This window comes from Pseudophryne corroboree, chromosome 4, assembly GCF_028390025.1.
Source record: "Pseudophryne corroboree isolate aPseCor3 chromosome 4, aPseCor3.hap2, whole genome shotgun sequence".
Lineage (NCBI taxonomy): Eukaryota > Metazoa > Chordata > Amphibia > Anura > Myobatrachidae > Pseudophryne > Pseudophryne corroboree.
The window spans coordinates 945,239,331-945,265,838 of record NC_086447.1 but is presented as its reverse complement, the minus strand read 5'-3'; the positions used below and the strand labels follow the sequence as shown (position 1 = coordinate 945,265,838).

The 26,508-nt window shown below is 45.6% G+C and overlaps 1 protein-coding gene and 1 pseudogene across 2 annotated transcripts in view; both read left to right on the top strand.

The window, feature by feature from the left end:
* The window catches only part of RAB3GAP2 (RAB3 GTPase activating non-catalytic protein subunit 2), a 546,281-nt gene that overhangs the window by 496,973 nt on the left and 22,800 nt on the right, over positions 1-26,508 (top strand). For both annotated transcript variants that reach the window (XM_063919133.1, XM_063919131.1), the window contains 3 exons: positions 5,708-5,782; positions 14,827-15,045; positions 23,287-23,376. In XM_063919133.1, coding sequence (XP_063775203.1) covers positions 5,708-5,782; positions 14,827-15,045; positions 23,287-23,376 — 384 coding nt within the window. The remainder of the gene's footprint in view (positions 1-5,707; positions 5,783-14,826; positions 15,046-23,286; positions 23,377-26,508) is intronic.
* Positions 11,370-11,479, top strand: LOC134913510 (U5 spliceosomal RNA; annotated as a pseudogene).

Here is a 26,508-nt window from a genome sequence, read left to right as displayed (position 1 = left end):
GAGGATCTCTTGCCTCCCCTCATCCTCTTCCTCACCTATTGGTGCTGGCTGTTGGTATTTTTTTGCCAGTTTTCTCTATTTCTGAGCACTTGAATAGTTTTTTTGCCTACTGTTACTAGTGTTACTGTCATAGTTATTTACTACCTAATTGCTAACGTAGATCTTGTGCAGTCCAGCTGGGTATTCTCTATCCCACAGGTTCTCAAACTCGGTCCACAGGACCCCACACAGTGCATGTTTTGCAGGTCTCCTTACAGAATCACAAGTGAAATAATTAGTACCACCTGTGGACCTTTTAAAATGTGTCAGTGAGTAATTAATACACCTGTGCACTTGCTGAGTTACCTGCAAAACATGCACTGTGTGGGGTCCTGAGGACCGAGTTTGAGAACCACTGCTCTATCCTATCGGTGCATTCTCAGCCTCTCCTTATATTAATATATGAATGAATAGCTGAACTTATCACATTGCTAGCTGCATTCTGTGTCCATTTCTGAAGTTTAGGTGTTTGTCTTATTCTGTGCCTACGAATTTGTTGATTAAGCACCACACTGTGCTTGGGGCCACAAAGGACCACTTATGTGTTCTTAAGATTCAGTGTTCTTGCACCCACACTACCTCTTAGTTTATTTACTGTGGGTCTGTGTGTTTAATTGTTATACAGTGGAAACAGGTCTTTCAAGGGAACCTCATCAAAGGCTTCCTAGGGGAGGGGTGCTCCTGTGCTGCGTGCATTCACTTGAAAAACCTATAAGGAAAACTTCATGTTTTGTGTGATAGATGCTCTGCGGAGGCACTTGACGAGTTCCGCTCTGAAGAGGTTCCCTCACAAGAACCTGCGTAGGCAACCTCCCTGTCAATATACGTGTGGGAACTTTCATCCCAGTTGGCAGCCTCCCTTCTTCCTCCACCATTAGCAGCCACTGGGGAATATCAAGCGATCACTGCCCAGCCCACTCACATAAACCCTCAACCCCCTCTCTCTGATCTGACCTGGGTTCAAGGTTTGTCCAAATCCGTCCAAGGTCTGATTCAAGTCTTTCAATTCTTTTCTACCAGTCTTCTAGCCAAGATCGACAAGGCAGCCACTCTCCAGGCTTCCATTGCGAGCCTTCTGGACTCCAGGGTCATAATCCGAATTCCCATTCTCCAAAGAGGAACAGGGGGGCAGATGTATTAAGCCTGGAGAAGGGATAAAGCAGTGATAAGTGGAATGTGATAATGCACCAGCCAATCAGCTCCTGTCTTTTTTTTCTTCAAATCCTTAATGATTGGCTGCTGCGTTATCACCTTGCGCTTATCACTGGCATATCACTTCTTTATCCCTTCTACAGGCTTAATACATCTGCCCCAGGGTTCTATTTCAGCCTGGTTTCTCATTCAGAAACTGGATGGCTCCTTCCATCCCATCCTCAACCTGAAAACACTCAACCCATTCCTCCGGGTTCCCAGGTTCAGGAGGGAATCGCTACGCTCTATCATGGAATATGATGATTTTGTGGCTTCCTTGAATGTCCAGGATACCTACTTACTTATTACCATTCAGGAATATCATCAATTGTTCCCTCAGTTTGTGAACACTTCCAGATTCGGGCTTTGCACTTTCTACAGCACCTTGTGTGTTCATTAAGGTCATGCCCTTGATGGCAGCTGACCTTCGTGGCAGGGGGATTCGAAATCTGCCTTACCTGGACAATGTTCTCCTGCTGGCTCAGTCTCTAGAGACACTTTGAGAGCATTTGCGTCTCACCTTGGAATTACTGCAGACACACAGCTGGATGATAACTTGGCACAAGTACATCTTGCTTTGTCTCGGGAATTGTTCCATCTGGGTGATCTTCTGGACTCCAAAGTTCAGAGAGATTTTCTTCCCAGGTACAAGCGGAAATCCCCCTAGTCCCTGATCTGATCGTTCCTGCATCAGCACAGGGTCTTGATTTACTTCTGCATATGGGTTCAGGGCAAGCTATTCTTCACCTTCGGCATTGTGGAATACGCTCAGTTCCATTGTCGGACTCTGTAGTTGGAGCTCCTGGAGTGGTGGAAACGTTCTCCCTTCAGTTTAAAATCTCAGATGATTGTTCTGTCCTGGGAGGAGCATCATTCTCTTACCTTGTCAAAGATCGCCCCTTCCTAATCCAGGAGTCTGTTCTTCTCACCACGAACACCAGTCTTCTCTGTGGTTGGGGCGCAGTGATCAGCAGTCAGATCTTCCAAGGGCGGTGGACAGATCGAGAAGCATGTCTTTTAATCAACTTCTTAGAGCTTCGGTTGGTCTACTGTGCAATTGTCAGGCTTGTACCCTCCTTCAGCACAAAGCATTGAGGGTTCTTTTTGAAAATTTGACCGCAGTCGCCTGTATCAACCATCAGCAGGGTACCATAAGTCGGGTTGCCATGTGGGATGTCCAACGCATCCTCCGGTGAGCAGAACATTTCCTTCCAGTCCAGTCGTCTGTATACATTCCATAACTGAGAGGTGAACTTCCTCAGCAGGCAAGACGTGCATTGCAGGAGAGTGGTTCCAGATACTTATCCGAAGCTGGGGCCGTCTGAACATAGACTTGATGGCCTCAAGGCACAGCCACAAGCTACCTCACTACGGCTCCTGCGCCAGGGACCCAAGAACCTTCTTATTGGATGCTCTTGGGGTCCAGTGGACCTTTCAGCTTGTGTTCCTCTTTCACCCAATTCCTCTACTTCCATAGGTCTTTCACAAGGTGAAGATGAAGAGCGTTACCACCAATCTGGTGGTGCCAGACTGGCCGTGACGGGCTTAGTATATTGATTTGCACACCCTCTTTTGCGACTACCTCTCAGGCTGAATCTGCTCTTGCAGGGCCCATGTTTTCACCCCAACCTGGCCCTGTTTGGCTTTAAAGGGGTGGCTATTGAAACATCCTAAGGGCCAGTGGGTTTTCATAGGTTTTCAAAACCATGCTCTGCGCCAGGAAACCCTCCTCCGCATAAATCTATTACCGGGTTTGGTGGGCATATTTTGAGTGGGGTTCTGGCCATGGTCGGGATGCTCTGCTGTTTCGACTTTCACAGTATTCTGTCTTTCTTGCAGACGTGCTTGAATCTGGGTCTACGCCTCACCTCTCTGAAGGTGCAGATGTTGGCCCTCTCTGTCTTTTTCAACATAGGGTGGCCTGTCTTCCTGCAATTCAGACGTTCCTGTAGGGTGCCCTGAACATTCAGCCCCACTTTGTTCCCTTGGTATCCCCATGGGAGCTGATGTTGGTCATGAGGGTGCTACAGGAATCCCCCTTTGAACCGTTGGATTCCATTGATCTATGTTGGCTAACGTGGAAGACTTTTTTGTTTGCTATTGTGTCAGTATGCAGGGTTTCGGACTTGATTGCGCTGTCTCACCGTGTACCTAGCCTCGTTTTTCATCCTGTCCTACGTACCTATCTGGATTAACTTTCTAAGGTGGTCTAACCTTTCCTTATTAACCAGGAAATTTTCATTCAACTTAAGATACTTCTGATCCAGATTAGTCTCTGCTTGGTGTTGATGTGATCCGTACTTGAGTGGATCTGATCAAAGACATTTGGAAATCGGACTCCTTTTTGGTCCTTTATGACTTCTAGAAGTGTGGCTGGCCAGGTTCCAAACAGCTCTCTGATGGCATGTTACCATTTGTCAGGCCTAGCTTTCGACTAAATAGGCCAGTCCCGACCTCGGTGAGGACTCATTCCACTAGGTCTGTGGGGGCCTCGTGGTCGGCTTGCCATGGTACCTCTGCAGGGGAACTCTGTAAGGTGGCCACGTGGTCCTCTGCTGACAATTTCATTAAATTCTACAGTTTTGACACCTTCGCCTCTGCCGTAGCGGCTTTTCGGCATCCGGTCCTCAGCGCACAACTGGAGTGTTGGCTCCCATTAAAGGACAGCTTTGGGATGTCCATGGTCTCCAGTGTCCCACATTAACGAAAGAAAAAAGGGGATTTTTGTCTAACCTGTAAAATGCTCTTTTCTGAGTCCATCGGCGACACTGGACGTCGACCCTCATGCCCCTGGCTGGCTGGGTTATTTTTCCTCCCAGCTCACTGATCCGCGGTAGTGTGTGTGCTGGTCTCCTTCCTTTGTTTCCTAGTCCATGTGGTTCAGTATAAATGGCTGCCTTGGGTTGAAGGCGGGGTATAGGGGAGGAGGAGCCTGTGCTGCCACCAAATTTAAGTAAACCTCTAGTGTCCCTCATGGACTAAAAAATGGGAATGCGGACCCCACTATATTGTGTCTTAAATATACTATAGGTACTTTATACTGTGCAGTATAGACCCACTTTTCTAGTCACTATTTGACAACACAAAACCCATGTTCCCTGAACATACTGACCCACGATATTTTGTGGCTAGTGTACAGTATAGGTCCCATTCCCTAGTGACCAATGTACAATACAGACCCTATACTCCCTGAATAGTACTGATCCACAATATTTTGTGGCTAGTGTACAGTATAGGTCCCATTCCCTAGTGACCAATGTACAATACAGACCCTGTACTCCCAGAACAGTACTGACCACATTATTTTGTGGCTAGTGTACAGTATAGGTCCCATTCCCTAGTGACCAATGTACAATACAGACCCTATACTTCCTGAACAGTACTGACCACATTATTTTGTGGCTAGTGTACAGTTTAGGTCCCATTCCCTAGTGACCAATGTACAATACAGACCATATACTCCCTGAATAGTACTGATCCACAATATTTTGTGGCTAGTGTACAGTATAGGTCCCATTCCCTAGTGACCAATGTACAATACAGACCCTATACTGCCTGAACAGTGCTGACCACATTATTTTGTGGCTAGTGTACAGTATAGGTCCATTCCCTAGTTACCGATGTACAATACAGACCCTATACTCCTGAACAGTACTGACGACATTATGGCTAGTGTACAGTATAGGTTCCATTCCCTAGTGACCAATGTACAATACAGACCCTATAATCCCTGAATAGTACTGACCACATTATTTTGTGGCTAGTGTACAGTATAGGTCCCATTCCCTAGTGACCAATGTACAATACAGACCCTATAATCCCTGAATAGTACTGACCACATTATGGCTAGTGTACAGTATAGGTCCCATTCCCTAGTGACCAATGTACAATACAGACCCTATACTTCCTGAACAGTACTGACCACATTATTTTGTGGCTAGTGTACAGTATAGGTCCCATTCCCTAGTGACCAATGTACAATACAGACCCTATACTCCCTGAATAGTACTGATCCACAATATTTTGTGGCTAGTGTACAGTATAGGTCCCATTCCCTAGTGACCAATGTACAATACAGACCCTATACTCCCTGAACAGTGCTGACCACATTATGGCTAGTGTATAGATCCGACTACCAAGATGTACAATACATAACCCAATTTCTGGTGGCTAATGCTGTCGTGATTGATTTACAGTACAGGCCCAGCTCTGGCGGATAATGTATGACCTGTATTTCTGTGCTGTCAGGCAGCATTAGATATCCAGGATGGAGTGGAACGAGCGATATTTGGGAGGGAAGACAAGTACGTAGTCTGTGGTGTTGGGCAGTATATAGTACGGGAGGCATGGATGGGATGGAAGGTTGGTGGAATGATGTAAGAGTAATAAAGTGATAGCACTATCTTCTACAGACATGAAGACTACTGTATAACGATAATTACTCGTATCGCTAAGTGTCTCTCTGATTCCTCTCCAGGATGTCGGCATGAGTGATATATCCTTAACATCGTTCCTGGGAAGTTGCTCTGAGCTCTTACATACAATGATGGAGGTAACATTACACTTTTATACTTTGTATCTCTGAGTCTCTGATACTAATAAGGTCTGTGGTGAGAGGAAGTGACAATGGTGGAGCTGTGCACGCTGATAGTGATTATATGGCTGCACATACCAGTACGGGGGGTGCGCAATACGTTCCTGGATGTGCAGGTAGAAGAGACACAGTCTGACTGTCTGGTTGTGACCTATAATCTCTAATTGACTAAAGCTATTGTGAAATGTCACGGCACAGAACCGTCCATAAGCAACACCGCACAGCGAAGAAGTCGGCATGTTCCCTTCCTTCATGAACTCGTTATGGCCACTGGAGAGCCATCATCTTCTACCTCTACAAGAGCGGTCTGCGGCTGCAGGAGTGTACTGGCTGAGAGCGAGCTGCTTTTGGGGGGGAAGCACCGTCCCGTACCATTGTGTTTGAGTGATTTGCAGAATTTCGGCGTGGAAGACCGTACCTGGAAGACGAGCACTGCGGACAACCTTTGCCATCACCGAGGACCACATCCCTGCCATGCGGGCCGTAGTTGAGGTAGACGCCAGGGTGACTGTGGCCCAGTTAGAGAGGGAGATAAGCATCTCCTCTGGATCCATCCATTTTATTCTCCATGAAAAGCTTGGCTTGAGCAAGGGTTCTGCATGCTGGGTGCCCCATTAGCTAACTTGAGAGGAGGAGGCTCTGGTGACTTGGTGCTACAACATGCTGGCAAGTTTTGATGGCGGTTGCTTAAACTCTGTCTGGGAGATCATCAGTGGCGATGAACCCTGGATCTACAGTTTTTTTCCTGGAGACCAGTTAGCCATGTGGACCTCAGTTTGAGGTGTGCCGCCACAGAAGTTCTGGCGTGAGCAGTGTGGCTAAGCAGATGGTGGTCATGTAGCTACTGTACCAGTAATTATAAAGGGTAAGGGAGAGGGGAGTGGTTGGAGCACTGGTGTCTAGACAAGTTAGGATTGTATTGATGATTGAGGGTAGGTTTGGTCACTGATAACTGTATTGCTGTAATCCACCAATTAGTTGTGTATGCAAATCTGTGTATGTGGAGGGGCATCCTGGAGAGTATGTGAGTATCTAGTAATGAAGAGGAGAAAAGTACTCTCTTGGCGGGGCACTCGCTTACCTGGTGATGCAGCAATTTGGCTGTTTAAAACGTGGCGCTTATTTTTTCATTTAAAATAACCATATTATTATATACAGTGCACCCGAAAAGTATTCACAGCACTTCACTTTTTCCACATTTTGTTATGTTACAGCCTTATTCCAAAATGGAATAAATTAATTTTTCCCCTCAAAATTCTACACACAATTCCCCATAATGACAATAATGTGATTTTTGCAAATTTATTAAAAATAAAAAACTAAGAAATCACATGCACATAAGTATTCACAGCCTTTGCGCAATACTTTGTTGATGCACCTTTGGCAGCAATTACAGCCTCAGGTGTTTTTCAATATGATGCCACAAGCTTGGCACACCTATCTTTGGGCAGTTTCGCCCATTCCTCTTTGCAGCACCTCTCAAGCTCCATCAGGTTGGATGGGAAGCGTCGGTGCACAGACATTTTCAGATCTCTCCAGAGATGTTCAATCGGATTCAAGTCTGGGCTCTGGCTGGGCCACTCACATTCACAGAGTTGTCCTGAAGCCCCTCTTTTGATATCTTGGCTGTGTGCTTAGGGTCGTTGTCCTATTGAAAGATGAACCGTTGCCCCAGTCTGAGGTCAGGAGCGCTCTGGAGCAGGTTTTCATCCAGGATGTCTCTGTACATTGCTGCATTCATCTTTCCCTCTATCCTGACTAGTCTCCCAGTACCTGCCGCTGAAAAACATCCCCACATCATGATGCTGCCACCACCATGCTTCACTGTAGGGATGGTATTGGCCTGGTGGCCAATGTGCTGGCCTGTTCTGATAAACTGCCTGTGCCAGAGACAATGGGGCGCCCAGGTGGTCTTTATAGATCGTTTTGCACCTTGTCTTTGAGTGCTCTGTACATAAGAAATCTTTCTTTATCATCCACTAGGGGTCACTGGAGTACTCTTGGGATATGGACGGGCGTAGCCGATCAAAGGCACTGAATATTCAAATTTAGGACTCTCCCCCCCCTCCATATCCCCAAGTACCTCAGTGTACTTTGCCAGTGTTTTTTCGGTGCTCACAGCATGATCATCGGCTTGTGGCAATGGCCACTTTTCAGAAGATTTTTATTTTTTATTTTTATTTTTTAATTTTTACACTTCCCGTCCCAGTTTCTGAAAAACTTGGGTCCGGGATGGTGCCGCTGCAAGGCAGCGTATGGCGTGTCGGTCCTCACAAAGAGCACCCTCACAGCCACAGGCGCTATAAGCAAGCGCATGGCGTGTCGGTCCTCACAACGAGCACCCTCACAGCCACAGGCAGCCACTGTCTCCTGCAAGCTGAACGGACCTTACAGAAAGAAGATCCGTTACAGCCAGGATGAGACAAAGAGCTGGAAGAAAGAGCTTACAGCAGACACGAGGAGAGAAGCTGGAGGCTGAAACGTAGCTTACACAGAGAAGCTCGTCACAGCCAGGAAAGCAAGGTATGTGTGTCAGGGCGGTCAGCTCACGCTGCCGCCCTGCTGTGTGTGTTATACTGTACAGGCGCTGACGGGTCCCGCTGAAGTAGAGGAGCACTTCTTATATATGAAGTTCCACCTGATAGTTGGGGAGAATGAGAGAGTTCTCCTCACATTATACGCGCTGAGCGGCCAAACGTCACTCAGACGCCGGCCGCTCTCACTGCGCTAATGGCCCGGCACCGCTAATCACGCTGAGACCTAAAGCAGAGCGGCCGCACGTCACTCAGACGCCGGCCGCTCTCACTGCGCTAATGGCCCGGCACCGCTAATCACGCTGAGACCTAAAGCACAGCGGCCGCACGTCACTCAGACGCCGGCCGCTCTCACTGCTCTAACGACACGCACTGTGTGCTCAACTAAGAGAGCGGCCGCTCGGCACTCAGACGCCGGCCGCTCTCACTGATCTGAAGGCCCGGCACCGCTACACGCCGCCGAGACTCCCCTGTACTAAACAGTGGCCGCACGTCATTAAAGGACGCCGGCCACTCTTCCACAGAGACACCGCAGACACAGGGAGACTGTGTACTGCTGTAGGAAGCAGCTTCCGGACGGCTCCCCGGCGCGGAATTCAGGCTCTCCCTGCACCCGATCCCTGTACGCTGCAGGTAACATGGGGAGGGGGAGGGGGAATAATACCTATAGCAGCAGCAAAGACAAGCTGTGTACGGGGTATTATATGTTTCTGCAGGTTTATATATATAATATATAATGAAACTTTGGCTGGCAGAACTGTCTATGATATCAGTATAAACTGTGATTATATGTGTAAACACTTGGTATATATATATATATAATATATATATGAGGCTTTGGCTGGCAATAGGTTACCAGTGGATAACCTATTGCAAGTTTAACCATGTTTTCTGTTATTTTTGAGTGTTCATATTAATTGACTAATTGCATATATTTTACTGTATCCAACACCAGGGTTATCACTGTATAAAAGGCTATTAAGCATAGTAACTGTATAATAGGCTATTAAGCCTATATTACAACTGCAGCAGGTAACCTGTACTGTGATTGTCTGGGAAAGCATGGCATGACGGCCATTTTAATCATTGCTGGTTTTCCAGTTATAATTCCATAACACCGGCCATACACCTCTACTCCACAAGGAGGCGCAGGGGTGTTAGTGGGAAGTTGTAGTGCAGGATAATTCTAGAACATTCCTGCCCTACATCTTTAAGCCACCAGAAGGCGCAGGGGTGTTAGTAGGAATTTGGTTCGGGTTTCATGCCCATGTGAACTGCTTTTCACATAAAGAACACTTTAGTTTCCTAATAAATATGCTGTTCAGCAATAACATATATCTATAGATATATATGCCATATAATAACTTTATTAAGTCGTGCAAGTGTCTGTCTGTTGCCTATTATGATGTCTGTCGACATAGCAAATAAGGCTCTAGTGCAGACTAAAAATGTTAACATTGGCAATTCAAATTAAAACAGCGGTAATCGGAGTCTCAGAATAACTCCGCCAGCGCTAACAAAAGACAAGCTTTCCAAAGTGACAATTTTCCTTTGGGTACCAGAGTGTTTCTTTCACTGGTCTTATAATTTAATGCACGATTCTATGTCAAATCTCACACCGATAACTACAAGTGAGAAGGGTACATTAGTCCAGCACTCAGATAGTGCGGGGTTTTGGACAACCATACATAATCGTGTCCAAAAGGACGCGATCCGGCATTGGTAAATGCGTTTCTGTCAAACATTATAAAAACCCCAGATACATTTGGGTCACTAGATCTATGTATGAAACCATACCGATCACGGTTAAAAGAAGCTGCAGAGTATATCTGTAAAGCTTCTGCTAACGCCGGTTATTTTCATTGTCGCTAGTTAAGCGCGACGAGGCCAGAGCTTGTTTGCTCCTAAATTTGATATACTTGTAACGCCATTTTATCCCTTTAGGATATTCTGCCATTAGCGCATACGCATACAGTATACTTGTAACAGCGTTTTATTCCTTTATAAGAAATGTAACGACAGGACGTTACAGTCTGCAAGCCAGTGGTTTGATGACCGCCTTTACAATTGTGGAAGTGCGTCTTTTCATGTTACAGTTGCGAGGTTTCATGACTTCAACTCATATATGTCGCAGCTAGTTACAGCTTACAGTACAAAACTGCTTCTGTCGAACGGTTTGGCAGGTTGTCATTTAGTCGTTGCTGGTTTATAAACCAGGCAATAGTACGCTAACAGAGTCAAAGTTACTTATTCCCTTCTGTTTGAGCAAAATCAAACAGCTCCGTGGAATATCAATCAGCAAGTCATTTACTACAGTTAGAAAATGGTTTTTTCTGCGGTTAGTTTTTGCTTATTGGAGCCACACAATTGTATAATTGCATTGATTTTCACAATGCGTATTTACCCAGTCAGGTTTATTCATATCAGGTTCTAGCGTTTGCAAATCGCCACAACCATTAACCAGTTCATTTCTTCCGTTGCTTATCGCTTCCGGTATTTACCAAAGTGATGTTGAAATGATAGCTAATCTCACATAAGAACTATGTATCAACAAAGTTCCTCTATCTTGTGCTACTAAGGTATACTGCGGTAGCATATTAAGTTGCGGTAGCATATTAAGTTCGAAAACAATCACATCTAAGTCGGTCTAAACGATGTCAATTCCTAGGTAAGATTATAAATACGGTAAATCAAAGACTTTTACCTACTACACCAGCAAGAACAAAGGTACACGCACATTAGCGGTACATTGCTGTATTCACTTATTAAGAATAAAGATGTGTTTTCAATCGCGTTTCTCACAGAGGGACAAGGGTGCGTATACTCTGGACGACAGTCACAGAGAGTCAGGATTTGTAGTTAAAATCAACGCAAAGGTTCTAAAACACGACAGATTCCTGTCGATAAAGGTACTAGAACTCTGTGCATTTTACAATGCAATAGATAAATGTCCTAAAACTCTGTGCATTTTACAATACATTAAATGATTCGCTTTCAGTCTGACCAGGGATAGAATCTGGTTTCTCTTCAGAACGAATAAATCTTTCGCTTTTTACTAAAGATTTCTGTGGAGAGAAACAACCGTGAGTTTCATGTAATTTTGTTTTTCAGCCCTGGCTCACGCTGCCTTTAAGCAGTCAAACAAAGCAACGGCAGTTGCATACTCAACAACAGTGAGAACCAAGAAGCCGCATGACTATGCGGCAGGTAACTCAAATCTTTAATGGCTCAGAACGCCATTATGTGAAAATGTCAAGAAACACGATCTCACCCGTCAGGGTTTGGATCTTGGAAACTGGACATTAAATCCAGAGGTGTTTCATAGGTGAGTCCACACAAGGGGGTTACCCTCAAGTATACATGATGGCATCTCGCCACAATGATGAAAGCTCAGTATGTGTACATCACATTCATGGGGTCATTCAGCATCGTGTATCTAGCTCCACCATTTTCTGCTTCTCTCTTCGTTGCCAAAACGGATCAGAAGACAGTTCGTCACAGTCATACTGGTGGTATCTCATGGGTTTCAGAGAAGTTTGCTTCTCGAATTGTCAAGGAATACTTGCACACGATCTGGCCCCGCTCATAATACGTCCAACCTGTTACATCAGGAAACGTTTCTTTTACCCATAGTTACCTATGTACCTATTATCTATGTACCGCAGCTGCGGTTGACAGGGTGAGGGTTCAGACCGCCCTCTTAAAAAATAGAGCGTTACAGTATCGGTTATACCAACCATGTTACGAAATAGTAAGCCGCTTAAGGCAGCTCATTATTAAGAAATTTCGTGTGCTTACATAGGTTGTAACTCTCGGAAGTTTCCAACATCATACTTCAAGTACCCGTATTCTGTTAAACGGAATGGGATGGAAAACTGCGGTCATCTGCACTAAGAGTGCAGGTATCTGTGTGGTAAACTTATTTTCAAAGCGTTTGCCTCTATTTACGTCTGTGAACATCTTTCTACAAGGTGTCACCAAAGTTCAGACTCTATTTATCCCACCTACAGCGCCAGGCGATTTGAGGTTGGGTTCAGATTTCTTACAGTTTTCATATTGTGGCACCTTTTTTTAACAAAAGGGAATTAAATTTTCATATTTTGGAACCCTTTTTAAAAAAATGGGGATTAAGTTTCTCACTTTGGAAAACATTTTTCTTCTAGCCTTGCCTACGGCAAGGGTGCTTCGGCAAGGGGTTTGTTTTCATATTTGGGTGCCTTGTATTCCAAGCCACCGTATTTGAGTTTCTCATGACAAATCAGATCTTCGGACGAAATCCGCTTTCGTATTCATCACATCAATATACCAATAGTGGTTACTGTGTGGACAGCACATTCTAAAATTCTGAATGTGGTACACGCGTTACGCGTTTATATATGTACCGAACGTCTACAGTACGTGATATGAATACGTTGTTGTTATATATGATACTGCAAACTGGTGTTAGCCAGTTTCTCAACAGACATTATCCAGTTGGATAATAATGACTACAAGTCAGGTTTACTTTAAGGCTAAGTTACAATCGCCTACGTCAGTAATAGTTCATTCCACAGGTTCTGTGGGAATGTCGAACCCAGCGGGTCGTGGAGCGTCTACGACGCGGCTACATAGCCTTCAGTGCACCACGTTGGTGCACGTTTACACGTTATGAATGGTGGCGCCATCAGCATTTAGCTTTGGCTGCCTACTGTTACAAGTATCAAACAGCTCTCCCGCCCACGAGGGAAGCTTTGGTACGTCCCAAGAGTACTCCAGTGACCCCTAGTGGATGATAAAGAAAATAGGATTTTGGTACTTACCAGGTAAATCCTTTTCTTTGAATCCATAGGGGGCACTGGACGCCCACCCAGAGCAGTTTTACCTGGGTTGTTTAAGCTCAAGGGAGCTTAGTGAACAAATTTTACTTGGGTGGTATTAAGCTCAAAGGAGCTTATGGTAACACATTTTCACCGATTGGATCAAATTATAAAGTTCTATCGGTTAAGGTGTCAACTGTTTAGTTGACAATAAGGTTACGGATCAACTTTGTGGTTGTCCGTTATGTTATAGGGATTCTCCATTGTCAACCTCTCTGTATCCTGTTCGCTCAGTAAAAAACACTGGCAAAGTACACTGAGGTACTTGGGGATATGGAGGGGGGGGAGAGTCCTAAATTTGAATATTCAGTGCCTTTGATCGGCTACGCCCGTCCATATCCCAAGAGTACTCCAGTGCCCCCTATGGATTCAAAGAAAAGGATTTACCTGGTAAGTACCAAAATCCTATTTTTTCTTGTTTTGTATGGTGCAGTGGGCCTCTTCTAACATCCTTCTATAGATAGTGGAGTAATTATATAAAGTGTAGTTGTTTGTAGCACAGCTTGTCTGACTCGTGCAGCAGCGCACCACTACTGGTGACTGGTACGCCAACCAGTGCCTGCCACTTCCTGGCGCTGTCCAAGAACTCACGCTCCTGATGCCCTATTCATCACAACAATGAACCTGCCCACAAGTCCAGGAAAGTGCTGGATTATCTGGCCCATGAACCCATCCAGTAGCTTGGTCATCCGCTGTGCCGTCCAGACCTGGTTCCTTGTGACGTCTTCGTGTTCTCACAAATCAAGCGCAAGATGTGTGGGATTCATTGTGAATCACCAAAAGCTGGGGTGGAGACCTCCGTTCAGCATGTAGAAGACACGCCTGCTTCGGACTGGTCCAGCTGCTCCACCAAGTGGTTTGAGCGCATGCGACTTTGCATAATCTCCTTTGGCGACCACGTTGAAAAAATGTAACATTCACTGTGCTTGTAAATATAATAACTTGTGCACTTATTCTATAATAGTGCTGACATCTATTCTAATTTATTGTTATGGAATATCAGAAAAAACAGAGCGACCACAATCCAGTACATACAAGGCGTAGTGTGTAGCTCGCCTGAGGAGTGTGACGTTTATATAACCGGATCTTTTATAGCAAATTCTTACGTAGATTTTATTCTGTTTGTGATATTGAATAATTATAAGTATTTATTCTCTTGTTCTTATCAATCTATGAAACGTTTTTAGTAAATAATAAGTGTAAATTATTCCAGAGTTAGACCGTCCAGCCAAAGGTGCCTATCAGACATCCTACCTCCGGAACCATGCTGTAAGCTCGCTATTTTTTGCTGAAAATGCATCTTATTCTCCACACAATGCGACTAGGACGCACGGGGAAACTGCTGGATAATTTGATGTGTGACATTTGTATATTTGCGTGTGCCTGAGTCTGTATACAAAGTGTGACAATACAAGTTCTGCTCTGTATACAGGATCACACATTGCAACTATGATGCATTTTTGGCAAAAAAAGACGCCTGACGACAATGTAGTGTCTCACGCCACGCACCTCGCACTGCGTATTGAGGTTAGGTGTATGAGGACACATCCGTACCCCAATGTATTTGGCTGCGGTCCTGTGGATGTAACCATCACATAACATGTCCTTATAGGCTGACGTTAGCAGTGATGAGATGTCCGCCCCATTGCTGGAGGTGGAAGACGCTTGGGTGTCGGTGGAAGGTCCCAGTTCTATTGTGGAGCTGGCTCTGGAGCAGAAGCACATTCACTACCCCCTGGTAGAGCACCAGTTTGTATTCTGCTTCATCATGTACGCTGTTATGTGGTTCTCTCTGAAATCCGTGAAACCCCTCGCTCTCTTTGACAGTAAGGTAAGTGTTCTCCCTTCAGTCTCCTGTATCTGCAGCATTACTATCCTGTGTGTATACATAGCCATTGTAAGTAAGGTGACAGTTCTACGTTCACCTTCATTTATTCAGGCAGGGGGACACTTCTACAAGTGGGTTGTGTTGAATGCACAGGAGCTGAGTACTTAAAGGGTTAACTTTCTTGAAGACAGCAGCTCCTCCTCTCTCCAACCTTGGTCTCTCCAGTTCAGGTTACCTGCCAAGATGATGGGCTGTTGGTGTAATCGGGGCATTTATAGACACAGCTCTGATTTGTGGTCCTCACTCCCCTGTGTGTAGATCAGATAGAGGAAGGTGGTCACCTCACTTGGATTGTGTTGGGTTCTGTCACTAAAAAGTCCTTTCTGTACCGGAAATGCACCCCCTTTAGCCAGACTGTAAATACCAACACAATCCAAGTGAGGTGACCACCTTCCCCTATCTGACCTACACATAGGGGAGTGAGGAACACGAATCAGAGCTGTGTCTATAAATGCCCCGTTCCAACATGGATGCTGCCAACGCCCTCGGGTCAGTCCACTCACTCCCTGCTCCAGACAGCCTTCTTTGGTTAAGTAGTACCTCTGCTTAGGGCTGATGGGACTGGAGCAGGGAAGGCTTCAGTTGCAGCGGGCCTTGAAGAGGAGGAAACCTACCGCCTCCCTCCCCTGCAGATTTCCTCTTCCTGCTGGGTAGAAGCACCTCTCCACTAGATTCTCCTCTAGAGGCCCCTTCTTCTGCTGGAAGTCTGCGGTGGCCTAGTAAGTTGGAGGTTTGTTCTAGCATAATTATAAATACTGCATGTATTACTGTTGTAGCTCAGAACCTGTTTCTGTCTGTCTGGTCTCCCTGTACCTCTCCGGGAACAGCTCCATGCCTAAGGCTGGAGGAGGGACGTCAGGTCTGTAGTTCACCTGTTCCAGCTTCAAACTAAAATGAGCAATTGGATAGCGTGATCCAGGTGCCTAGTGTGCAACCTACATGGTGGACAATCCTGGCACGTGGATGCAGCAGTAGATAGTGGACCCTCTCATGTAAGATCCCTGGCTCAGAACATTGCTGAGCTGACGCTTACTACAGGTTCCAAGGAAGTTACTGTCATCCTTCTTCAACATGGACCAGCTGGGAGCAGATTCAGTCATTTAGGTTTGTCTATGGCCCAGAATGATTCTCCAAGGGTCCAGATGTTGGAAAGGTATCCGGTCGTTAGGTCGACAATTATTAGGTTGACCACTATTGGTCGACATGCATTAGGTGACATGGTCACTAGGTCGACATGAGTTTTTCCTCTATTAACCACTTGCCTGGCATTGTGACATCAGATGCGACCACACCAGCAAGTGCTCTATGTGACCTGGGAGCACAGGATGCGACCAGTCAGATAGAGAGGGTTAGCAGCGACAGGGAAGAGAAACTTCCCTCCGCTGCTGCTGTCAGAGGGACTGGAAGGTCCCCCTGCCTCCCCGCACTCTCCCCGTGTCTGGCGTGCTGCCAATCACTGCTGATCAGTCAGCACAGCAGGATCCCCCTCCCTCCAGCAGCTGCAGACAATGGCAGCCGCTGGGGAGAGTAAACTAACCCTCCCAAGCCACCCTCTGACCCCCTTGCATACCTGCAGGCTGTCCCGGCTTTCAAAATGAAACCCGTGATGTTCCCGATGGTCGTGACGTTCCCGAACGATGTTTCGATGTTTGAAAGAAAAAATATATTTTTTTTTTCCTTTTTTTTTTATTTTTTTAACTACAATAATATGGGATAGGGTTAAAGTCATGTTCTTCACTTAATTCACTCATTAAAAAAAAAACGACAATTTTGGAGCAGTTTTCGGCGAAATAAATCGTCAGTTAAGTGGTTAAAAATGTATTTTTGAACTTTTCACTAATTTACGATCCACGTGGACTACAATTGGGAATAGTAACCTGAAGGGTTAGTAGCCTGAATGCAAGGGGACACAGTGCACTAATTGGGGTTTCCTGGTCAATTTACGGATAAAACGACACCAAAAATGTATTAAAAACTCATGTCGACTTTTTCCCCATGTCGCCTTAATCACCACGTCGACCTATTTCAGGTATTGACCTAGTCACTGTCGACCTAGTTACTGTCAACACTATGATCCACACCCATTGGAGGATTCTGTGTTGTATTGGGACTTGTGTCTCTGCCATTAGGGAGACTCCTTGAGGTTTTCAATAATCAGAACCAGCGAAGGCGCCAGCAGTTACCTGTAGGCGAGAATTCGGACTCTTACTGGAAGCGGGTGAACTCTCTGTTGTTGTGGTTCTGCAGTACCGTACATCAGTACAAGGTAAAACAGTATGGGACAGAACAGTAACAGATAGCACTACAACTCTCAGCACGGCCAGTGATGGAAATATTCAGTGTAAGCTGAAACCTGTACCTATTAGCAGGGGCGCAGATAATGGATCTAGCTCCTCTGAAGAAACAAAAACAGCGAAGGGCTGAAATCTGGGGGCAGAGCGCCCAATTAGGAAGTGTAGCTGGGGTGAAAAGGTGCCCACACATGGCACGAAATTTGAAATGATGTGGGTGTTTCCGACTGATCAGAATGCCACATCGTTTCCCCACGCCGTTGCCGGCATCGGCAAGTGCGTGTGCCTTAGCCTATGATGGCACCCCACTGGGTTCCGTCGCTACCAATGTGTCCCTGGAGAACACATCGCACAGTGTGTGGGCACCTTAAGAGACATAGGAAATGAGAACAGGAGGAAAAATGGCCCAGCTCATGGAGCTTACAGTCTACAGACTAACACAAGACATAAGCAGTGAGTCAGTGTTAGGGAAGTGAAGGGCAGGGAGCAGGGAGTGAAGGGCAGGGAATAGCAGGGAATGAAGTGAAGGGCAGGGAGCAGGGAATGAAGTGAAGGGCAGGGAGTGAAGGGCAAGGAGCAGGGAATAAAGTGAAGAGCAGGGAATGAAGTGAAGGGCAGGGAGCAGGGACTGAAGTGAAGGGCAGGGAGCAGGGAATAAAGTGAAGAGCAGGGAATGAAGTGAAGGGCAGGGAGCAGAGAATGAAGTGAAGGGCAGGGAGCAGGGAATGAAGTTAAGGGCAGGGAATGAAGTGAAGGGCAGGGAATGAAGTGAAAGGCAAGGAGCAGGGAATGAAGTGAAGGGCAGGGAGCAGGGAATGAAATGAAGGGCAGGGAATGAAGTGAAGGGCAGGGAATGAAGTGAAGGGCAGGGAGCAGGGAATGAAGTGAAGGGCAGGGAATGAAGTGAAAGGCAAGGAGCAGGGAATGAAGTGAAGGGCAGGGAATGAAGTGAAGGGCAGGGAGCAGGGAATGAAGTGAAGGGCAGGGAATGAAGTGAAGGGCAGGGAATGAAGTGAAGGGCAGGGAATGAAGTGAAGGGCAGGGAGCAGGGATGTGAGGTAGGCTACGTGGTGGCATGGTTAGTTTGTGGACTGATAAACCTGACCTCTAAGTCCTGACCTCTCCATTGTGCTCGCTGCAGGATTCCTTCCTGTGCATTGCAGTATGTTTTGCCCAACCCTGAATATTTTGCTGGCTTTGGAATCAGGGCATTCAGGAACTGGTAGGACACCGGATGATCAGCTGGTTGCGGAGTATTTAAAAGAGGAGGAATTGCAGCGTCTCCTCCAAGTAGATATGGGCTATACCAGATGAGAAATGTTAGGGATAGGCCACAGGAACGTCTGTCATGGGTGGATAATTTTGTGGCTCAACGTCAGTAAGACATGGCATGACAATGATAAGCAACAAATACAGTATATAGTGCTGGACTGTGTACATAAATCAATAATAAAAGCAACCGATCAATATCAAAGGCAAACGTCAGCACAAATATCTGTGAAACAAGAAGATCCATTTGCAATTGTGGATGTCTCTTTTGAGCATTGACCACCCTAATGCAGAGTCGCTCGTTCTGGGGAGGCATATCAAAGAACGCACGTTTCCCTGTTACAACAGTATGTAGCACTTGGAGGACAGCGCACTTATCAGGTGAGCGTCCAAGCCTTGGAACCAAGGTTCTGTTATTTTCAGGGACCTTTCAAACAGATCTTTTCTGCCAGTGGCCAGTTTCCTACTACATGCAGTGGACCTAGCTCAGTGTCTATGTCTTCTGCAAACAGTGCCTGACATGCGTCACCCTGTGGTGGAACTCTAGCTGATCTGGGACGAAGGAAACTTTTGTTTCAGGTCTGTTGGTCTCTGATATCTTGGACAGCAGTCATATCCACAACCTCCATGGGGTTGTGACTAGTGTATAGAATTCCTTACGTGTTCAATGTCTGTTTTAACAACGTTCATCAGGAAAGTTAAACAAGTAAAGTTTCTGGACCTCTTTATTTCTATATATACAAGTGCTGCTATACTCTATTCAGATCAGTATATACCTTGTGGAGGGAACCTGGAAAGAGGGCCAAGCCTTTGGGAGATATACATCTGTTGTTCCGTAGCAATGAGAGCAACTTTCCATATCCTGACTTGGGCAGAGCATGTGTGCCAGACATGTACATTTTAGAGATGAGCATTTCAGCTGGCAAATAATTCTCCTGTGGGAATTGGTGGCTCCACCAAAGGTGCAGAAATTGTGTCAGCCATCTGATCTGTGGCACAACTACAGGATAGCCACATTCTGCTCCAGTAGTTATATTGGCTTCCCTCATGGATGCCATATGGGTTCCTTGCAGAGCCGGATTATAGCAGGGGCCCCCCACACACAGCTATTAGAACCGGAGCACAGCATTTAGCTGTGTCTCCATTCCTCCTCCACTTCGGCAACTTAGCTGTTCCTTTAGAGAGGCAGCTCTTCAGCGCAGTGCATACAGTCTTGCGGGATTTTGCTCCGTACACACACTCCCAGTGCTACTCGCAGCCTCTGCAAATATTTAAGGACTCGGAGTCTCCTCTGAGCGCGCTCTCCCGGCTCCCTGCTCCGTCGCAGGAATCAAGATGGTGTGTTTTGTGTGCTAGTTCCACTGCCCCAATGTGCTGTGCCCACATGAATTATACCAGGGGCAGACATAGTACTAGCAGATGCATGTACCGGGGGGGGGGGGGGGTTGCCAGCAATTTTTTTTAGTGGGGGCCCCAACAAGCTTAGATCCGACCCTGGTTCCTTGGACCTATGGGTTGGTTAATCCACGGTGCATATTCCCATATGGAACGATCAGAGATTCCTCAGCTGCCCGTGTCTGGCCTCCTCCGTTCGGGCCCCTTCCTCTTTGCCCAGAGCGCTGTAGGGTCTTAGACTCTACTGCGTATGCGCAGATCTCCGGGAAAATGGCGTGGCAGCCATTGCCCAGTGATTTCTCTACTGCGCATGCGCAGAATCTGTGAAAAAGGCCGCTGCACCATTTTCACAGGATTTTAACAGCGTTAGTGACATTGGCGCGGGACTCTGGAGGGGTGCAGTGTGTGCCCCCCTGGACTCAGGGGCACCTGTACACTACACACACTGCACCCATTATAGATACGCCAGTTTTCCTCAGGTTTGTAGCACGAGCGGAACTCTACTAATTTCAGGCATTGCTGTTTGTGTTTTCTGCAGCTTACTGTTTGTTCATTAAAGTCATGTACTGTAGGTAATGGCAGCAGATGTCAGACACTGGGGGATCTGTATTCTTCCTCATCTCCAGATGTCCTTTGGGACCACCTTCAAATAACCTTTGACCTCCTCCAATCCCATGGATGGCTGATCAACTGGGAAAAAATCCACAATTTCTCAGTCTCAGGAGATGCTCCACTTGCGAGACTTACTGGAGTCAAAGGTTCAGAGGGTGTTTCTTCTCAGAGGCAAGCTGATCTCTTTAATGGACAAAGTTCAGTCTTTCGTTCAACAACGCAAGGTGTCCATTCACGACTGTATGCAGATCCTGGGCATGTTGGTCTCCACCTTCCACACAAAGGAATATTCTCAGAACCCATATCTCCTACTTGGACAAGGATCGTCCCTTCTAGTTCCAGGACTGGGTCCTACTCGCCACTGTTGCAAGTCTTTGAGGTTGGGGGACGGATTCATCTCAACACACCTTTCAGGGTCGATAGACAACCCAGGAAACTGTGCTCCTGATCAATATCCTAGAGCTTTGTGCGGTTTACAAAGCACTGTACCAGTCCAAACCCCTCCTCCTGTACAAACCAGTCCGGGTTCAGATATGAATCATAAGTATGGAACCAGCTGCAATGGTGCCATAAGAGAAGTAACGCATTGTTCGATTGGCCAAGCGGTTACTCCCAGCATTTCACATCCCAGGGGTCCAAAATTGGGAGGTGGACTTCCTAAACTGTCAAGATGTATACTTGGACGAATGGTCTCTACAACCAGGTGTTTTTCAGATGCTGTTACATCGCTGGGGTTGTCCGGACATCGACATGATGGCCTCCCGCCACAACCATGAGCTGCATTTCTGGTGGATGTCATTGCAGTCCGGTGGACCTTTTTACGCTTCTCTATATCTTTTCTCCAATCACCATGATTCTGTGGGTTCTCCACAAGCGGAAGTTGGAGTACAGCACCGCCTTTCTCATCGCATCCAATTGGCCTTGTCGAGCTTAATGTACTGTCCTGTCTCTGTCTCAGGCCAGATCTCCTGTCTCAAGGGCCGTGTCTTCACCTAGACCTCGACCATCCTACTTTGATGGGATGGCTCTTGAGTCATCCATCTTGAGGACTAAAGATGCCCTGCTTAACACTAGGAAACCTTCCACCAGCTAGAACTTTACTCGGCTTGACAGACCTATTTTCATGTTTGACCCGTAGTCTGAATCCTTGGACCTTTGTTTGTCCAGGGTGTTGTCTTTTTTTTACAGGCAGGGTAGGATTAGTCACTTCACATTTCCTCCTTTAAGGTTCAGGACTCCACGCTCTGTCCTTTTTCAGAATAGGTGGAAATGTTTCCAAATGTGCAGACTTCTCTGCAAGGTGTTCTCCACCTTTATCCTCCATTTGTTCCTCTGGTGGCTTAGTTGGACTTGACCTTGATGTTGCAGGAACAATCAGACTTTCTCCTTTGTGCCCTTGAAATCTGTGGACCTTTGCTGGCTTACCTTGAAGACTGTCTTCCGGCTTTCCATAGCCTGGCCCCTCTCTCTCCTTTGCTTATCTTTCATCCGCATCTGCTGGTTCTTTGGATGACCATCTATTACCATCCAAAGATCATGTTTTGTTTCCATATTAATAAGGAAATTGTGGTAACTTTCTTTTCTGTACAGGTGTCCTCTCCGGAATTAGGCTTCCCAGGATGTTGTCCGGGCCCTCCGAATTTTAGTGGATAGGACACTGCATCTGCAGTCTGATTTCCTTTTTTTTTTTGTCCTTTACGATTTCAACAAACGCGGTTGGCCAGCCTCCAAACAGACTTTGACCCGCTGGTTTCACTTCACTATCCGCCAGGCCTACCTTTTAGTGGACCAACCGTTCTCAGTGAGTACTCATTCCACCAGGTCCATGGGGACTTCACGGGTGGCTCGGTGTGGCGCATCTGAAGAGCAAATTTGTATAGCAGCTATATGGTCTTTGTTCCCCAGTTTCATCAAATTATATTGCTTTGATACATTCGCCTCCCCTGATGCAGGTTTGGGGCATATGGACTTAAGCACAGCACAGAAGCGTTCCCTCCCTTAAAAGGGACTACTTTGGGAAGGCCCATTGTTCACCATGAATGACATGAGAAAAGGTGATTTTTGTCCTTACCTGTAAAATCCCTTTCTCGGCGACCATGAAGGACATTGGGTGGCCACCCTAATACCCCAAGCTAGATGGGTCTTTAATGGCAGATTGTGTGCTTGAGGTATGTATGCCAGTCTCCGCTCCCTCTCTCTCTCTCCTTGGGCTTGGTAAAGTAACTGGCTCTCTGGCTGAGCGGGCAGGGCGTAAGGGAAATGAAGCCTGTTTAACTAGTTGTTGCCCAGACTGCCCTGCTCCACTCTATACCCGGTGTTCCCAGTGTCCCCCATGGACTCAGAGAAAGATAAAGACAAAAATACCCTTTTCTGAGTCCCTCTCCATGCTCATTGTTCAATGGTTTACCTTCTGTTTACACCGTCCTCTGGGGCTCTGAAAGGTATGAACTGAGAGATGGTGTTGGGGAGGGGAGCAGTTGCAGTCTCGATGACAGTTAACCCTTTAAGTGCCCAGCTTCTGTACTCTCAACACAGTCAAATGGTAGCAGTGTCCACCAGATGGACTCTGAGAAATTGATTTAATGATCAGTTCCAAAAATCTATTCTTTACATTCAGGGGAAAAATGCCTTCTTCAAAGACCTTACATCAATCCAGCTGCTGCCCAGTGGAGATATGGACCCCAGTATAGTCAGCCTCCGCCAACAGGTATGTACTAATGGCACCACAAGACACAGCCTAGCTCTTGGCTTATGTTTATCTTGCACCTAAGAATGATTGAGGTGATGGAAAAAGACTATCTCCAAAAATGTTTATGGTTTTCTTTTAAATCGTATGTGGCTGGTCTGCCAACACTTTGTGACATTCGTAGTTGTAGCTTACAGCATTGCCAAAATAGTATACATGTTATATACTGTGAGGTGCAGCATAAGAGATACACTGACTGACTACAGTATTGTGAATGAGACATCCACTGTGCAGGTTAGTCCACTAGCTCATGATAGGTATAGGTAGATAGATTATATATATATATATATATATATATATATACATATATATACATACAGTGCCAGTCAAAAGTTTGGACACACCTCCTCATTCGGTTGTTTTTATTTGTTTTAATTATTTTCTACATTGTAGATTAATCCTGGACATGAAACCTATGATAGAACACATGTGGAATTATGTTGTAAAGAAAAAAGTGTTAAATCAAAATATGTTTTCTATTGTAGATTCCTCAGAGTAGCCCCTTTTACGTTGGTGACAGCTTTGCACACCCTGGCATTCTCTCAATCAGCGTCATGAGGTAGTCTCCTGGAATGGTTTTCCAACAGTCTTGAAGGAGTTCCCAGAGGTGCTGAGCACTTGTTGGCTGCTTTTCCTTCACTCTGCGATCTACAGTAACTCATCCCAAACCATCTCAATTGGGTTTAGGTCGGGTGATTGTGAAGGCCAGGTCATCTGACGCAGCACTCCATCACTTTCCTTCTTGGTCAAGTAGCCCTTACATAGCCTGGAGTTGTGTTTGGGGTCATTGTCTTGTTGAAAAACAAATGATGGTCCCAGAAAGTGCAAACCAGATGGGATGGCATGGCGCTGCAGAATGCTGTGGTAGCCATGCTGGTTAAGTGTGCCTTGAATTTTGAATAAATCACCAACAGTGTCACCAGCAAAGCACCCCCACCTCCATGCTTCACAGTGGGAACCACACATGCAGAAACCATTCTCTGCGTCTCACAAAGACATGGCGTTTGGAACCAAAAATCTCAAATTTGGACTTATCAGACCAAAGTACAGATTTCCAATGTCCAGTCTGTGTGTTTCTTGGCCCAAACTATTCTCTTCTTCTTGTTGCTCATCCTCAGTAGTGGCTTCTTCGCAGCAATTCGACCATGAAGGCCTGATTCACACAGTCTCCTCTGAACAGTAGATGTTGAGATTTGTCTGCTACTTGAACTCTGTGAAGAATTTATGTGGGCTCCAATCTGAGGTGCTGTTAAGTAGCGGTTCCTGGGGCTGGTAACTCTAATGAACGTATCCTCTGCAGCAGAAGTTACTCTTGGTCTTCCTTTCCTGGGGCGGTCCTCATGAGAGCAAGTTAATCATAGCTTTTGATGGTTTTTGCAACTGCACTTGAGGATACAATTCAAAGTTTTTGAAATTTTCCGTATCGACTGACCGTCATATCTTAGGGTAATGATGGGCTGTCGTTTCTCTTTGCTGAGTTGAGTGTTTTGTGCCATAATATGGATTACAACAGTAGTCAAATAGGGGTGTCCACCGTGTACTAACCCTACCTCTGCACACCACAACCGATGGTCTCAAACACATTAAGAAGGCAAGTAATTCCACAGATTGACTCGTGACAAGGCGCACCTGTTACTTCAAAACCATTCCAGGAGACAGAGAATGCCAAGAGCGTGCAAAGCTGTCATCAAAGCAAAAGGAACTATAAAATATAAAACATATACTTTGATTTGTTTTACACTTTTTTATTTACAACATAATTCCACATGTGTTTCATAGTTTTCATGTCTTCAGTATTAATCTACAATGTAGAAAATAATTAAAATAAATAAAAACCATTGAATGAGAAGGTGTGTCCAAACTTTTGACTGGTACTGTGAGTATGTGTATGTGTACATGTATGTATATGTGTGTGTATATATATATATATATATGTAAATACATACAGTATTGTCCAAAAGTTTTAATGCTGTAGAGTAATAACGCTTTCAAAAATAGAAGTGTTAATAGTTTCATTTTATAAAATTAACAAAATACAAAGTGGATGAAGAGAAATCTAAATGAAATCAATATTTGGTGTGACCACCCTTTGCCTTCAAAACAGCATCAGTTCTTCTAGGTACACTTGCACACAGTGGGGCAGATGTATTAACCTGGAGAAGGCATAAGGAAGTGATAAATCAGTGATAAGTACAAGGTGATAAACCCAACAGCCAATCAGCTCCTAACTGTTAATTTACATATCGGAGCTGATTGGCTGTTGGGTTTATCACCTTGCATTTATCACTGGTTTATCGCTTCCTTATGCCGTCTCCAGGTTACTACATCTGCCCCAATGTTTGAAGGAACTCGGCAGGGAGGTTGTTCCAAACATCTTGGAGAACTAATCACAGATCTTCTGTGGATGTAAGCTTGGTCTAATCCTTCTGTCTCTTCATGTTATCCCAGACACACTCGATGATTAGAAATCAGGGCTCTGTGGGCCTCCATCATGCAGTACCATCAGGGAGGCGTCTGATTGGCTCCAAATTTATTCTGCAACAGGACAACGACCCCAGACATACAGCAAATGTCATTAAGAACTATCTTCAGCTTAAAGAAGAACAAGGAGTCCTGGAAGTTATTATTTGGCCCCCACAGAGCCCTGATCTCAACATCATAGTATGTCTGAGATTACATGAAGAGTCAAAGGTCCAGATTTATCAAGCCTTGGAGAGTGATACATTTCACAGTGATGAAGTATCAGTAAATCAGCTCCTAGCTGTCATGCTACAGGCTGTGTTTGAACAATGACAGTTAGGAGCTGATTGGTTGGTACTTAATCACAGTGCAATTTACCACTCTCCAAGGCTTGATAAATCTGGGCCAGAAGGATTTGAGCATGTCTACATCTAAGATCTGCGGTCAGTTCTCCAAGATGTGTATGAAGAAAAATTTATGTGGTTTTAAAAGGAAAGGGCGGTGACACCAAATACAATGATGTGTGTGCTCAAAAAAATAAAGGGAACACTTAAACATCACAATGTAACTCCAAGTCAATCACACTTCTGTGAAATCAAACTGTCCACTTAGGAAGCAACACTTATTGACGAT